The following is a 15,005-nucleotide window of genomic DNA, read 5'->3' as shown; positions in this document are numbered from 1 at the left end:
CGTTAGTCTTTATGCATGATCTCGGATATGCGACTGGTGCCGGATTCGGACAACATCGAGAATAAAGGTCATCGAGGCTTTTAGCCGCTGCGCTCCGTACCAACCTTGATGACATTGTTAGTTTAGTGTTAGTGCTAGTCTAGAGCAAAATTTAGCATGGTCACACATACAGTAAAAAAAAACTCGCCTATCTAAATGAAAATCAAGCATCAGAACCTCTAGGGCGAAAATCAGTATGATTACATAAATGTCCGAAATCTAAAGGGATATAGACAAAGACATTAGGGTTACACAGAATGAAATTTCCCGTCTTTATGATGATAGAGACGTCTATCGCCCTCGTGTCTCTCATTTGTCTATATCCACCTCGAAACAGATAGGATTATGCTGCCAATAAAGCGCACAACCAAAAATTCCAACAAGTCATATGAAGAAATCTTTCGCTTCTAGGAAACCGCCTCGAATCAGGGCCAGAGACCTAGAATCTATGTCCCTGTGGCCCAACAGAGATTATCTCATGTCCGTCGCGCAAGAGCATCGAGAAGCAGTATATGCTGCTGTAGCATTTCCGAGAACTTCTCGCCTGGAATAGAAGGAGCGATCTGACATTTAGCTGGATATAGCTAGTCTGGTATGCCACTGCCGGTTTTGTGGTCTCTGTTTCTGGACATTGGCGAGGCGGGACCAAGGTATCGATTCGCTTGGTCCTTGGAGCGTGGGGCGCATAGCAGTCCGAATCGACAAATGAGAACTGCGGTTCAATCTGCATTGCCTCGCTTCCAGGTATCGCTATCTTTACATTGTATATTTAGCTGTCCAAGTCTGACGGGCGTTCGCTTGGTTTGACACCCCAGCCATTCTCCAGTAGTTTCTTCACCTGCTCAAGCTCGAGTCCCATCGTCTCTGGATAACAGCGCCATACCCAGATGTAGCCGATCAAGCATACAAGAACATAAACAAGGAAAGTTGCGCTCGGTCCCAATATATGCATCATTGGCAGGAAAGTCGCTCCCACGATAAAGTTGCTTGCCCAGTTTGTCGCTGTCGCCAGACCAGAGCCCATGCTTCTCACAGAGATACCAAACAATTCACTTTGCTGCCACGGTACGCAGCCTAGTCCACTGGCGTATGCGGCAACATAGAAAATCAAGGAGAACAAGAGGACCAGTGACCAGGCGCTTGGACCATGAGAAGTAGTGTCTGGAAATGGCGCTACTGCGCTCGCAGGTGAAGCATCTATATGCGTGAACGCAAGAGCACAGCTGGCGAGTCCAATAATCATGAATGGTATCGAGTAGAGAAGAATCCGACGACGCCCCACTCTGTCGATAATCGCAAAGGCCAGCAGCGTGAAGACGAAATTAGACACGGAAATGCTGAGAGATGTCCCGATTGGTGACTTGAATCCGACAAGAGCGAATATGGTGGCACTGAAATACATCAATGAGTTGAAGCCTGATAGCTGTTGCAAAGCTTGAAGTCCGGCCGCGATGATCAGAGCACGGCGGTTGGCAGGTACAGTGATGAGCTCATTGAACATACTTCCACTGGCACTGAGTTGTTCCTCTTTGACCTCTTGTCTCACATCGGCCACGATTTGGTCGCAGTCATCATGACCGAGGCGGGCGAATACTATAGCAGCCTCATCATCTCGGCCTTTCAGCACAAGCCAGCGGGGCGACTCAGGCAAACCGATGAGTAGGGCAGCCTGAATGAGAGCTGGAGCAGCTCCAAAACCAACGGACCATCTCCAGCGACCCATGACTGCCCAGCCAACAACATATGCAACAACCTGACCGCCTGTGATGAAGAGACTTTGTACTGATACAAGTTGGCCCCTTCGATCTGCTGGCGCAATCTCTGCGATATACAGCGGTACAACTGCGCTAGCTGCTCCCACAGCAGCACCAACAACAGCACGACCAAGCACCATAGTCCACACGTTGGTTGCAGCAGATTGAAACAGAGCGCCAAAGATGAACAATCCACATGCCGCTACAATGACAGGACGACGGCCCAGAGTATCAGCAAAGTGTCCGGCCAGAGGTGATGCGATCAGAGCCAGTAGAGATGTGCTGCTCGTAATTGCTGAGAGGTCCAAAGTCGATAGCGGTCGTCCAAGATCTTCGTGTATCGAAACCAGTGTAGAACTTATCACACCAGTACTGCAAGAGTTAGTGACGATTCAGGGGAAGTCACAAAGTCTTCAACGAAGCTTACTCGTAACCAAATAGTAACCCACTAAGACCTGCACTCAAAGTCAATAGCCAAATGAGCCGATGCGCATCTCGCCCGGTGACCTCGGGACGACTGATGGCGTTGTCTTCGCTCCCATCCACTATCAGCGGCTGCTGAGATTCGTCGTTGTTTACATCACGCATGCTGTCCAGTAATAATCCAGAGAATTTAGGAAGAAGAGATGCTCGATGGACAGTGACCATTCGTCAAGGAGTCAAAGGTAAGGGTTCAAGTCGAACGCCGCCAAAAGCCGAGGGCCGGACTTCGCGGCCGGTCGGCTTGTGATCGATCTACCTCCTGGCCATGCGCTATACTTGGAACTTTCCCGAGCCATGACAAGCTTCACGTTGACCAAGAGGAGCAGCTGCAGCAGAAGAGGGGGAGCGCGAAAGTACCATTGGTGGTTTATGTTCAAGCATCATTGACTGATCTTCGCGTTATACATTCATAGTGATATTCTACTAGCTATCCACCCCAATAATCTCGTCACTCATTTTCTGGTCTTGTCAATACTGAAGCTGGAGCAAACTACAACAAGCTCGCTTCTGTATTGACACATGTCTTCTCCGCGCCAACTCCTTCTTCCTTGGCCTTAGTTATCAACTATACAGTCTCAGTCAACATTTGTGCCGGACGAGATTGTTCTGTAACTGATGCCAGACATCGCAGTCAGACCATGTGACTAGCCGACCTCATGACCTATGTGGTCTCTGGCGCTGTAGGAGAAATTGGCAGATACTAGATCTTGTCTCTCCTGAGGCATGGTCACATCATATCAGACAGCTGTTAGTGCCATTGTGAGATGGCAACTTCGATCCTGACTCATTTGCCCTCATCTCCTTGGCCAGCAGGATGCATTGGTGGCATACTAGGGCTTGGGCCTTGCTGAGGAGCAGCATGGTGTTGACGAGGCGTCATCTGATTGTGGTTGTAACTCTGGTTCGACATGGCGCGGTGCTGCATAGGGTAGCCGTGCTGACCTTGAGGTCCACCTGGATATTGTCCCTGAGCGAAGTTCCTCATCGACTGCACTGTGAATATGTTAGTCGATATAGTTCGCGTCAGGTGTCGTATTCCCAACTTACTCTGTCCGAGATGCTGCTGCATCATCATGGGTCCAGAAGGCGGCATTTGCATATACATTTGTCCGGGGTGTCCTTGTTGGGAGCCCTGGTGACTCATGGGATGTCCGCGGCCGAACCCGGGACCGGCTTGAGGTGCGGGATGGCCCGGGAAGTGGGGTTGCGCATGACCAGGGACGGGTGAGGCATACATTGGTACCTGCTGAGCCATTGATCCATTCATGAAAGGTCCGTTTGATGATTGTTGGACCATCATGTGACCACCCATAGGCGGACCCTGTGGACTGCCAAATGGTTGAGGTCGCATCACACCATAAGGTGGCATACCTGCTGGGAAGTGCTGCATCTGAGGGTGCATCTGTGGGCCATAGGCCATTACAGGAGGTAGGCGAGGGGACGGCTGGACGGATGGTGTGTTTGAGCCATACTGCATACGATGTTCGTCAAAGTGTTGACCAGGGTGATGAGGTTGAGGAGGATAGAAACGCGGAGTTTGACCTTGGGGACCATTCTGTAGATGCGGAGGAAGTTGGTGAGAGTGTGCCATGACACTGTTAGTGGGAGTGTGCATAGGTGGGATAGTGGCCACTGGACTCCGTGTAAACATGTCACGGTATGTCTTGTCCTTGTTGGCATCAGCGACTTCCCATGTTGGTGGGGTACGGTACGCTTGTGGGATGCCTCCGTTGGAAGCAAAAGTCTCGGTTTTGTTCTCGGCGGCAGTGGTCTCGAGCATGTACTTGACTGGGTTGAAGGCATCCTTCAGGGGAGTGCGTTCAGACAGCGGCTTCTCACTCTTTCGAGAGAAGAACTTGGCCGGCGATGGCGCAGCCGAAATGCTAGGACGCTCAGCAGGCTGAGGGATCGCCTTGGTTGGTGATGTTGGGGTGAAAGCGCTCGCCGATGGATTTGGTCTGAATTCCATAGCTTTGACGTTGAGCCTAGCCGAGGCAGCTGAAGGACTAGTGACCTCACGAGAGGCAGGTCCGGTGGGAGGGGAACGGATTTCTGGTGGAGGGATAGGAGTGGGAGCCTGCATGTTGGCCATAGGTGCTCTGTACTGCTGAGACGGCCTGGCTGGGATACCGTGCGGTACTCCAGGCCCACGCGGAGGCATCGGTTGAGGTTGACGCGTGTTCTGAGCCAAGCGTTGTCTTTGACTCAGAGGAGAACTGGGCTCATTCGAAGCATCGGGTCGTCTCGCTGCTTGGCCTGTAGCCTGCGTCTTGCTGGCCTCGGTCGTAGTGCCATCTGGCTTGACAGGCGCGGCCGGAGCAGGACTAGCTTCGGCAGAGGTGACCTTCGACTCCTTTTCACGAGCTTGCAGCTCAGCCTTTGTGACGATCAAGTTTTGCTTCTCCTTTGTCTTGGCGAGGATGGGAACAAGATCTTCAGGCACACGTGAGTAGAGCTTAAAGTTCTCGGCAAACTTCTTGAGATCGTTGAGTTTGACCGACTTCTCCTGGCGAGCACTTGCGCGCTGGCGTTCCTGGGAGACACGCTGGTGCTGTTGTACGCGCATCTTTTCGGCGTTTGAGAACTGCTTAAAGGAGTCCAAGACCTTGCGTTCAACACCCTCGGTAGCACCTTTGCCAGCGTTGATTGAGGGAATAGACCTCGTGGCAGGCGTGGCTGCAGAAGCAGCGGGCTTGGCGTCGGTGGTCGATGCTTCTCTAGACGAGGTCGCAGTAGGCAAAGCAGATACTGAAGTCGATGATGGTGCCGCCGCCGGAGCCTCTTTTGAAGTAGTGGCTGCCTTTGCCTCATCCTGCGACTTCTGCTCTTGCTGCGTGGACAAAGCAGCCTGACTGTCGGAGTTTGTGGCCGTGGATGGACCAGGACGGGCGACCGAGACAATGGCCGGGTCAAACGGAGCACCGGGAACAGTGGGTTGGCTGGTGATGGGCCTGCGGGATGGGGGTACATAAGCGTTGGGTGCGCCCTGCTTCAGAAGCGAGGTGATGTTGGTTTCACGACGAACACCGCTGTATCTGTGGAATGGGTTAGTCCTTGGTCAAGGAGAAGGGCAGAGGTCAGCTCGGCTCACCTTTCTTCCTCGTCAAGGCCGCCATCCTTCTCGGCATTCATACGACGTTCCTCTGCGACATGAGAGTTCACGGGAGCGCTACGTTCAATCTCACGAGCGATTCTCTCGGCCTCGGCAGCTTTGCGTTTGTAATCCGGGTCAGATCTGTTGATGGCGGTCGTGTATAGATTCTCGTCATAGTCGCTTCTGACATTGTAAAGGGCCTCGTTCGCAGCAAATTGATCCCATTCTCCTGCACGGGTAGAGTCTTCGAGCGACATGTCGATAGCCGTGTCTGCGCTCGGCTGCCAAGGCTGAAGCTCACGCTCACGAATGTTGAGGTTGCCCGAGATTTCGACGTCGGTACGGAAGGAAGGAGCGTTGGGCTGCTGGGCTTTTGCTTCGGGAGCCGACAGGTACAGGTTGCTGACCGAGAGGTCCAGAACATCTTGGAAACCGAATGTCTTGACGTGGTGTTCACCCTCGCCCACGTAATCGTTAGATTGATCAGTCGCGCCGTTGACATGCTGAGTTGCCCTTCTGGTGTATTTCAAAATGACGCGAGAATCAGAAGAGGTGATTGAGTCGGCAGAGAAGATACCGCTGAACTTGTCACCATTCTTGAGGCACAGAGCAACTTCCAGACCCTGTGCTGAGGTTAGCTGTTTATGCGGGATCTGCCACGAGATGGGCGCCTACGGTATAGTTTGCGATAAGGAAAGCGAACTTCTCCGAAGCCTGCTTCTTCGATGTACCGGTGTCTTGCTGGGGCTTGAACGAAGCGTTCTTGGTCGCACCATTCGAGAGGCCATTGACAGCGGGAGAGGCAGCATTGAAGCGTTGGGTGATGGGATTTGTGCCTTGAGACCAAGCCTTGGGAGCAGGAGATTTCCTGATCAAGACAGGTTAGAGACTGTAGATGATCGGTATAGTGTCGCATGTCGACGTACCTCGCAGCGGCATCCACCGGACTCGCGGCCTGCTTACGAGCACCATCCAGACTCTTTCCCGCCGAGTTTGTCTTCAATTGCTGTTTCGGAAGAACTTTGTTTCCCTGAAGAGCCGGAGATCTGGAGGCACCGTTCATGACGGAGGGTTGAGGCGACATGGTCTTGGGATCAGGGGACGGACAGGGGACTTTGTCCTTGGAGGGTCGAGCTCTCACACGCGCAACCAGAACAACCGAATGCCTGATAACGTAGTCGTCACTCGTGGGATCGCGTGCTGGTCTGGTGCAGCAGCGGAGTGAGGTCAAGTAACAGGTCGGCGAATAGCCCGACAAGTGGTTGGCTGATTAAGGACAGACTACAGCTGGGTAGATGTCGTGTTTCACTCGACTGCGATGGGGGAGCTTGGCGAGCGCTCGGAAGACGATCCGAAATAGGGCTGACCAGTGCGCGCCAACTTTATTGGAGAGGCTATCACCAGCTTTTGTAATCGGCAATGCTGTCAATACCTGGACAAGTAACAAGGCAAGTTGGTCGAAGACAGAGCGGGTAGCAATGGCGTTCGGTAGATCGAAGTGGCAAAGAGAGGAAGGCAGCTTGTATCGCCAGTGAGGACTTCCGCATTTCACGTGAAGATCAAAGGCAGTCTTGCAGCACCGAGGAACGACGAGCCGCTGTGGACCGCTGAGCAAGATATATGTTTTTTAGCAGGAAAAGACACGCCGACCAACGAGGAGCAGACATGAATCAAAGTAGGCAGGCCTTCAACTACCTATTGATGAATTGTAATATAAGCCGATCAAGGCGGGTCCACACTCGTGGGGAGACGAGTCGAGGGTTGGGCGAGAAGGTGGAGACCTTGAGCAAGCATCACGAGCTGCACGAAAATGGTATCAGACAAAACCCAAGTTGTTGTACTCTGCTTGGGGTGATTTGTTCAAAGCAGCACGTTTCGATCACGTCGCGTTGTATCTGGCGTTATCGCGCAGCTATATTGCTTGATCTGTCGGTCCTGAGGCGCCACACGAGGCATCCCCCTGCCCTTGGCCTTGTCCGTACAGCCCCTTGACGCGCCGACTCTCGCAGCAGCACCCGTTGCCCGTCTGAGCACTTGTTCCGTCATCATGGCCTCTGAAGACCCGAGTGTCAGGAGCAGCTCTGGCTCGCGGTCTTCGGCCGTCCGATCGTCGACAAGACAATCGTCGCAGCCACAACAGCTGTCGACGATTGAGAAGAGCGTCACACACCTGCTCGTCGCGACAAAGCAACTGCTCGAGACACTGACACAATGGTCCCGCAACGCAGCCAGCGAGAGCGAGGTCTCGGACGTCTATGTGCGCCTGGGCTACGAGTTCAACATAGCCTGCCGCGCCTTCAACAGCATAGGTGTCGACACACAGGACCTTGGCCCCGTGCCCGACCTTCTTCGCGGCATCCTCGAGGAGACGCTCAGCCAGGAAGCCAGCCAACAGAGTCTCGACCGCTTCCTGCCCCGCATCCGCGACATCATCATCAACCTTCTGCACGGCCTTAAGAAGAAGCAGCAGCGTTTGCGCCAACGCACCAGCAGTGGCAGCCAGTCCGCGAGGCAGGCCAGCGCTGCCGAATCCGCGGCCGACGACCTGCTCGCTCGCCAGTCTGCCAGCCGGTCCCAGTCGCAGAGAGTCGCCAACGAGCCCGCCGGCCATGATCTGCCTCCGCGCTCCGCCTCGATGCTAGGCGGGAGGTCGTCTCCCAGAAAAGAAAGCTTCACGCCTGTTGCCTCAGCACATCACGCGCGAGACCAGAGTCGCGACACGTCAAGCTCCGATGCCTCGTCCATGTCGAGCAACGCCTTGCAGAACATGCCCGTCATTGCTCCCTATCCCCAGGAAGACACCATGCCTGCACAGCCACCACCGCAATACGGAAACGAGCCTGCTCCCGTAGCCTATCAACAGGAGTCTCCACGACCAACCTATACCGAACACAATCTGCCGCCCCCTCCTCCACCTCCGCCTCCGAAACAGCAAGATGCCCTGGCTGCTTTGCAACGCGGCGGAGAATTGGAGAGAAGAGCCTCGAGGCGTTTCTCCGCCTATCAGATCTCAAAGCATCTGGGTTCCAGCAACGGTGTGCCCATGATACCATCAGCCCAGAATAGTCCGATTCCGAACAGAGGTCAAGATACGCGCGAGTCCATGAAAGCCGTCCGCACTCGAAGTTATCTTCAGAACAGGCAGAAATCGGCTCAGAAGATTGCTCAAGGCTCACCTAGTAGGAGAGAACGGACTGAAGGGCAGAGGGCTGCAGAGCAGCTTAATACCAATGTCGTCGAGTCACAGTCCGACGTGGACTTGGAAAGTGCTAGTCCCATGCCAAAGACCCCCGAAGACAAATTGGGAGCATATCCTTTCCCGACACAACAGTCGCCGATAGAGGCTGACATGGGTGCCACTGTCAACGGACCCGTCCCAGAAACCATCCTTGATCTGCCATCCGAGTCATCGGCCGGTGGTGAGTTGCAGCGCCACAAGTCTAGAATCCAGCGGCAAACCACTCCCCCGTCCACTACCGAGAAGGCTTCCACCCAACAACAATTCGTTCCCGAGTCCTCACCACAGCCTGGTAAGGAATTGACCCTCTTCCTTCAATACAAGAGCAAGATCAAGAAGTTTGTCTTGCCTGATGGTGGTGACCTATCAATCGCTAGGCTTCAGCTTGCTTTCATCGAGAAATTCGCTTGGAACACGCACAACAACGGCAATGACCTTCCCGAAATCTACTTGCAGGACCCCGTCTCAGGCGTACGTCACGAGCTGGAAGATCTGGCTGATATCAAGGATCGCTCTGTTCTTGTGCTGAACGTCGAACAACTCGACGAGGTCAAAAAGCACTTTGACGACAGTATTGGAGGTATCAAGAGCATGATTGAAGGCCTAAAAGCAGCTGTGGATGATCAGCAATCTGCCATACACAGGGTGTCTGAACGACAACAAGATGCCGCAAAGGAGATGGCCGCTATGGTCATCGCAGCTCCACGCGCTCAGACGCAAAACGCAACACCTCCGCCTCTCCAAACTGCATCTTCGAAAGGCACTCCAGCACAGCTCACGGAAGTCCAGTCACTTCGCCGCGAGCTTGCCGTTGTTCGCCAGACATATACGTCATTTGTTGACGATATCAATGCTTCCATGTCGTCCATCCGAACCAAAGCTGCCACAGTCAAGTCTACCGCGGACAAGACGCGCGTGCCTTCTATGTCTGCTGGCTCCGGGCGCACTTATGTCAATGGCGGAAAGAAATCGCTGTCGGACGATAGCGAGAAGCTTGTAACACAAGTAGATGACTTGCAAGACACTGTGGAAGACCTTCGTAAAGACGTTGTTCAGCGCGGTGTTCGCCCTCTACCCCGTCAACTCGATGTTGTCAGCAAAGACATCTCCACCGCGACATCTGGACTCAAGAAGTTGCAAGAGTTCCTCAAGCGTGAGAAACCCATCTGGACCAAGATTTGGGAGAAAGAGCTGCAAGTTGTTTGTGAAGACAGAGACTTGCTTACCATGCAAGAGGAGCTTTGTATCGATCTGGAAGACGACCTCGAAAAGGCGGCAGAGACGTTTGCTCTCGTTGAGCAAGCGACAAGACAGCAGAATCTCCAAAACACACCTCGCTCTTCTTCCCGCACACTTAATCCAGTGGCTCTTGAGCGTGGAGGCGATCCTCAGAAAGCTCGTACCGGTGTTCTCGGTGAGGTGCGCGCCCTGCAACCAAATCACGAGTCTCGATTAGAAGCCATCGAGCGTGCTGAGAAAGCACGACAACGCGAGTTGGAAGAAAGGCGGGACGGCGAATTCCAGAAAGAACTCAGCAGCTTCGTTGAAGAAGGGAAGCTCAAGAAGAGTGGTGGCGTGGAAGAGGCAGAACGTTTGCGCAAACTCAAAGATGAGAGGAGTAGGAAGGAGAACTTTGAGCTGTTGCAACAGCGAGAACGCGATAGAGCGGCGAAAAGAGCTGCTGACGCTGCTGCTAAGGCTGCCGCTGCTGCGACTGAAGTTGAAAATACCGCAGCCGATACCGAAGTCGCGGCTGAAGCAGCTACAGAGACTGCGACCATAACAGAAGCTATCGACGAAGCACCGGAAGAGGCAACCGACAAAGGAGGGGAGGAAGCCGCCACTACTGCTGAGACCAGCGATGCTGCTCAAAACGCCCTCGATGCCACGACGGAAAACACCAAGCCAGTCCAAGCGTCTCTAGAACTACCACCTTCAAACGATGTCACAGATTTCGACGAGCCAAGCCCAGCAGTCGAGTTTGTAGATGCTCGAGAAGTACCACCAACGCCGGCCGCGGAGTAGAAATCATGGCTGGTGTTTTGAACAGGAAGGCTTCTATATAGATTGTTGTTTGTTCGTTCGGTGGTAGATAACAGGGAATCATATATCCTTTGCCTGAATTATGGCATCCAGTTTCTCTCAGTTTCTTGACTTCCTGTGGGTAACCAAGTGTTTCGTCCGATTATTTGAGTATCTCGACGCTAGATAGCATACATCGATCGATGTGCTGTCGAAATGCAAAGTGATATTTGATATTGCAGTGCCATCAAAGGGGATCGCCGAGGCAAGAGGCTTCTATCCTCACGCCTCCACGCTAACAAAAGACTGTGCATTTAGACAGCATGGATCATAGCATGCTATGGTGACGAGAGATGAGGCAATCCAAAGCAAGTGGTGTAGCCCTGCTCGACGTCTCTTAATCACCCTGTCTGACCTTGTTTGAGCTGTCAAAATGCAAGAAACTATTGATACTACAGCAGTCGTCGCAGAGAGTGCCGACGTGACATGGTTTCACGAGTGGTCACTCCCGGGCACAATGGCACTGTGCAACGCAGCAGCATACTTGGATACATGACATCAGACAACGAGAGCGCGAGGTCACGAACGATCACGGGCACAAGTACAGACAACAAGGGGGTTTGCAGAGAAGTTTGATCTTTACTCTATACAATCGTCTCAACGGCCAATGGGCCCGCGAAGCAGGCGAGAGGACACCCACCAAGGGGGGCGCCTCAGAAGAGGGAGGGGGGCGAAGAGGAGGCGGAGGAGAGGCAGACCAGCCATCCTAATCACATGCGTTAGTCAGAAGATCTATGGAGTTTGGTTCTACTCGACACGTACCCGGCACCCGACCTTAGCGGCGCTCTGGCTGCACGTAAGGGGGCGGCGTGCTGACGAAAGCACGCAGAGGGATGGCGGGGTCGCCGGTCCTCAGGTGGTGGAAGCGGCGAGGACCGCCCTATGCTACGCGTCAGTGATGTGCGTACACGACGTGTGACAACGAGAGCTTACGATGGCGAGGGGGGAGGCCGGAGCCTTGTTGTTGCTGTTGCTGTTGCTGCTGTTGCTGTTGTTGCTGTTGCTGTTGCTGTTGCTGTTGCTGCTGCAGAAGCAGGAGCAGAGGACGGCGAAGATGGGAGGCATCTTGTTGGTGATGCGTGAAAAAGAAAAAGAATGGAGGGAGACAGATCTATCAAACTGAGGCGCGCAGCCGCGCTGGAGCGATGAGTCGTCCTTCTCGGCGGTCTAGCCCTCGTTCGGGCGTGATCTACGAGCACTCGAATCTCATCTCTCACTCGAGCTGCAGTCGTGCGTTTGCTCCAGTACGGATGCGCAGTCCTTTCTTGAATTCGAGAGCTGTCTTTGGGCAGCTCAATCTATTGTACTTTTTTGCCCCTGGTGGGCTTATCAGACCTAGTGATCATGCTACTCAAACGGTAGAACATATCAAGACCCATGAAGATAGCCAGAGCAAGGTAGGGAACGTAGAGCTTTCCAAGCTCAATCTTCTCGGTTCCCGAATAATTGCTCCAGGACAAGTAATCCGCGATACAGGTCAAGGTTGTCAGACCAGCTTCCAGAGCAAAGACAAGTAGATGTAATGGGACCTTGGGATCGTCACGGAGGAGAGCCGGTACAGCCCAGAAGCTCAACGGGACATGGTAAAGAGCTTCGAGCCAGATGTAGGTATCGAACCAGGCACCATAAAACCGTCAGCCAGATGTTTACATCCAGATTGATGTACACTTACGGTGGAGAAGAGAAGAATTGGTCCCTGTATGTGGTGATGTACCACTTTCTTAGATTCGTCATGAACGCAGGCTTCAAAGCTGCCGGGTACAATGGTGTAAGATCCACACCTGCCAACTGAATTAGCTCTACGAGTACTTTCATCCATGCCACAGATGTCGATTGAGCAAAGTTTGCTATGCTATCGACAAAGGAGTTTCTTCTTACAGAACATGATCGGGATATGCGTGAGGAAGAAGATGAGGTAGATCAGATCACGCTTGCGCTTCCAGATGGAGAGGGCCATTACGACTAATTCGACAGTACCTTTGCTGCGACACGAAAAAACGTCAAATGATACCTGATGTGGTCAATAAGAAAAGAGCGAACGACGTCTCGTCGTTGCACCGTGGACAAGCGCATTGACCAGGCGTTCGTGCACGAGGTTTGGTACGACCTTCAACGACGACTCCTTCTCCCATACTTTGCTCGGCAGGTATCCAGGAACTCATACGTGACAAGCGAATGATAGATGTAGACTATGGTATGCTCAAATCCGTCAAGACAGAATGGCATAGACCGCTCTTAGTGTATGCTGCGACAACGCTCATGTGCATAAAGCAAACCATAGCAAGTACAGCGACGAGAACGGCAGCTTGTAGGGACTTGCCATCAACGGACAACGCCGCGCTACGCAAAAGTCCTGTCTTGTAGCCTCCCAAGCTCAGAACGATGAGGGCAGAGTCATCGCTTTCCGATGCTTCGAACTTGGGTCATCACGGAGTGCTTCGGCCGAGCCAGATACAAGGTCCGAGCAACCGCAACTGACATCAATAATCAAAACCCAAAGCTCCGAGCTGGAACATATCGTGTATCCTAGGTGGTTAAAATCAAGGCCGATACGATCCATGGGTCCCTGCCCTACCAGTGATGAGTAGCCCATTTGGCCTCAAAGATCATCCGTCGGAGATAGCGACTTCCTATTTGGGCCAAGCATCACCGTGCTGCCATCCGACGGACATGAGTATCACCGGTAGTCTACAGGTATAAATGGATAGAATCCTCGCACTCCTAAGACTGAAATATCATCATCGGCACTAGACAGATCACACGCAGACATTCACAAACAGACAAACATTCAGCATGCCTTCCAACACTGCCGCATGGCAGCCTACCCCCGGAGTCACTCTCGAGATCAAAGACACTCCCTACACTGCTCCTTCTGTCGATTCAATCGTCGTCAGAAACCATGCCATTGCTCTGAATCCAATTGATTTCAAGCTGCAGGACGTCGCCATGTTCCCTTTTCTATCCTACCCAACCATCCTTGGAGCAGATATCGCTGGTGAAGTGGTCGATGTGGGCAGTGCAGTTTCCTCGCGCTTCAAGTCTGGTGACAGAGTCATTGCCCAAGCCGGAGGAGTCTCTTCCAACACTCCTTCTGGATCGGCTTTCCAGGAGTACACTGTTGTCGCCGGTACCATGGCCGCCCACATTCCAGATGATCTCAGCTACACTGAGGCTGTTGTCATGCCTCTTGGAATCGCCACCAGTGCCTGTGGTCTCTTCCAGAAAGATCATCTCGCTCTACAGTATCCATCGCTTTCTCCCAAGCCCACCGGACAGACAGTACTGATCTGGAGCGGCGCGTCCAGCGTTGGACTCAACGCCATTCAACTTGCAGTGGCTGCTGGCTACGATGTCATTGCCACAGCATCTCCTAAGAACTTCGAACTCGTTCGTAGCCTCGGTACCAGCGAGGTCTTGGACTACAACGTGGACTCCGCGACCCTTCTTGAGCAGCTCACCGATGCGTTCAGAGGACGAGTCCTTGCTGGCGTCTTACATACTGCTGGAGATTCCGACCCCGCCGTCGCCATTTGCGCAGATCTGTTTCCCAGAGTTGAAGGTAACAAGTTCTTCACGACTACTGTACTACTGCCTGCACACATTCCTGCTGGCGTCAAGTGCAACCGTATCTTCGCAAGCACAATCAAGGACAATGGAGTCGCGGAGGCCGTGTTTGTCGACTTCTTGTCTCAAGCAATCACCGAAGGCAAATACAAACCAGCACCCCAAGCTGAAGTTGTTGGAAAAGGACTGGGATCTCTGCAGAAGGGACTAGATGTCTTGAGAAAGGGCGTATCTGCCAAGAAACTTGTCGTGACTCTTAAGTAGCTAGACTATAGCCTCTCAACCAATACACCTCATATCCTCCCATCTCTATTCTCCAGCTTGATAGTTGCATGTCAGACTAGAGCTGTCAAAAGGCAAAGTCAATTTCTACAATAGATACACTACCTCCGGGAGTCGATTATCAGCCGGTGGCACAACTGACTCCAGCGAACACTGCTCTGATTCTGAGAAACATTGTGCCTTGACACAGCCGCATGTCACAGCCTCTGGCATGAGGAGGAGATGATATGGGGTAGGAGAAGAGACAGGGACCCCGGGCGGCCATTGCATCTGACCATAATTATACCATACTCTCCTGATCAACGTCACATCGCAATCTGACCCTGTCAAAAGGCAAGGTGCTTTTCAGAATTAGATATACTACCATGGAGAGTCATTAGGAACCCGATGACACAGCTGACTCCAGGAGCCATCCCTACAACTCTGAAATGTATCATGCCTTTATACAGCTGCGCGGGATGGTACCATA

General features: G+C 52.9%; 6 protein-coding genes across 6 annotated transcripts; 2 read left to right on the top strand and 4 right to left on the bottom strand.

Annotated features, from left to right (window-relative positions):
* Positions 1–808: 808 nt before the first annotated feature.
* Positions 809–2,381, bottom strand: AUEXF2481DRAFT_274 (uncharacterized protein; the record flags this gene model as incomplete). Its single annotated transcript, XM_013493318.1, has 2 exons — positions 809–2,165; positions 2,221–2,381. The coding sequence occupies 2 exons, from the start codon at positions 2,379–2,381 to the stop codon at positions 809–811; spliced, it is 1,518 nt and encodes a 505-aa protein (XP_013348772.1).
* A 679-nt stretch (positions 2,382–3,060) lies between these two features.
* Positions 3,061–6,454, bottom strand: AUEXF2481DRAFT_24667 (uncharacterized protein; the record flags this gene model as incomplete). Its single annotated transcript, XM_013493369.1, has 5 exons — positions 3,061–3,269; positions 3,324–5,311; positions 5,368–5,993; positions 6,046–6,238; positions 6,297–6,454. 5 exons carry the CDS (start codon positions 6,452–6,454, stop codon positions 3,061–3,063), a joined length of 3,174 nt encoding a protein of 1,057 aa, XP_013348823.1.
* A 1,047-nt stretch (positions 6,455–7,501) lies between these two features.
* Positions 7,502–10,207, top strand: AUEXF2481DRAFT_59057 (uncharacterized protein; the record flags this gene model as incomplete). The annotated part of the gene is made up of 3 exons (XM_013493368.1): positions 7,502–7,872; positions 7,957–8,407; positions 8,801–10,207. Coding segments are annotated over 3 exons (2,229 nt in total), but the record flags the coding sequence as incomplete, so codon positions are not given.
* Positions 10,208–11,465: 1,258 nt separating this feature from the next.
* Positions 11,466–11,755, bottom strand: AUEXF2481DRAFT_271 (uncharacterized protein; the record flags this gene model as incomplete). Its single annotated transcript, XM_013493315.1, has 2 exons — positions 11,466–11,570; positions 11,624–11,755. 2 exons carry the CDS (start codon positions 11,753–11,755, stop codon positions 11,466–11,468), a joined length of 237 nt encoding a protein of 78 aa, XP_013348769.1.
* A 233-nt stretch (positions 11,756–11,988) lies between these two features.
* AUEXF2481DRAFT_270 (uncharacterized protein) lies at positions 11,989–12,647 on the bottom strand (the record flags this gene model as incomplete). Its single annotated transcript, XM_013493313.1, has 3 exons — positions 11,989–12,259; positions 12,363–12,471; positions 12,569–12,647. The coding sequence occupies 3 exons, from the start codon at positions 12,645–12,647 to the stop codon at positions 11,989–11,991; spliced, it is 459 nt and encodes a 152-aa protein (XP_013348767.1).
* Positions 12,648–13,243: 596 nt separating this feature from the next.
* AUEXF2481DRAFT_129234 (uncharacterized protein) lies at positions 13,244–14,882 on the top strand. Its single transcript, XM_013493366.1, has one exon. It carries the CDS (start codon positions 13,484–13,486, stop codon positions 14,516–14,518), a length of 1,035 nt encoding a protein of 344 aa, XP_013348820.1. The 5' UTR covers positions 13,244–13,483; the 3' UTR covers positions 14,519–14,882.
* Positions 14,883–15,005: the final 123 nt, after the last annotated feature.

Source organism: Aureobasidium subglaciale, assembly GCF_000721755.1.
Source record: "Aureobasidium subglaciale EXF-2481 unplaced genomic scaffold scaffold_0, whole genome shotgun sequence".
Classification (NCBI taxonomy): domain Eukaryota; kingdom Fungi; phylum Ascomycota; class Dothideomycetes; order Dothideales; family Saccotheciaceae; genus Aureobasidium; species Aureobasidium subglaciale.
The sequence above is the reverse complement of the archived record's forward strand: the minus strand, read 5'-3'. Positions and strand labels throughout refer to the sequence as shown.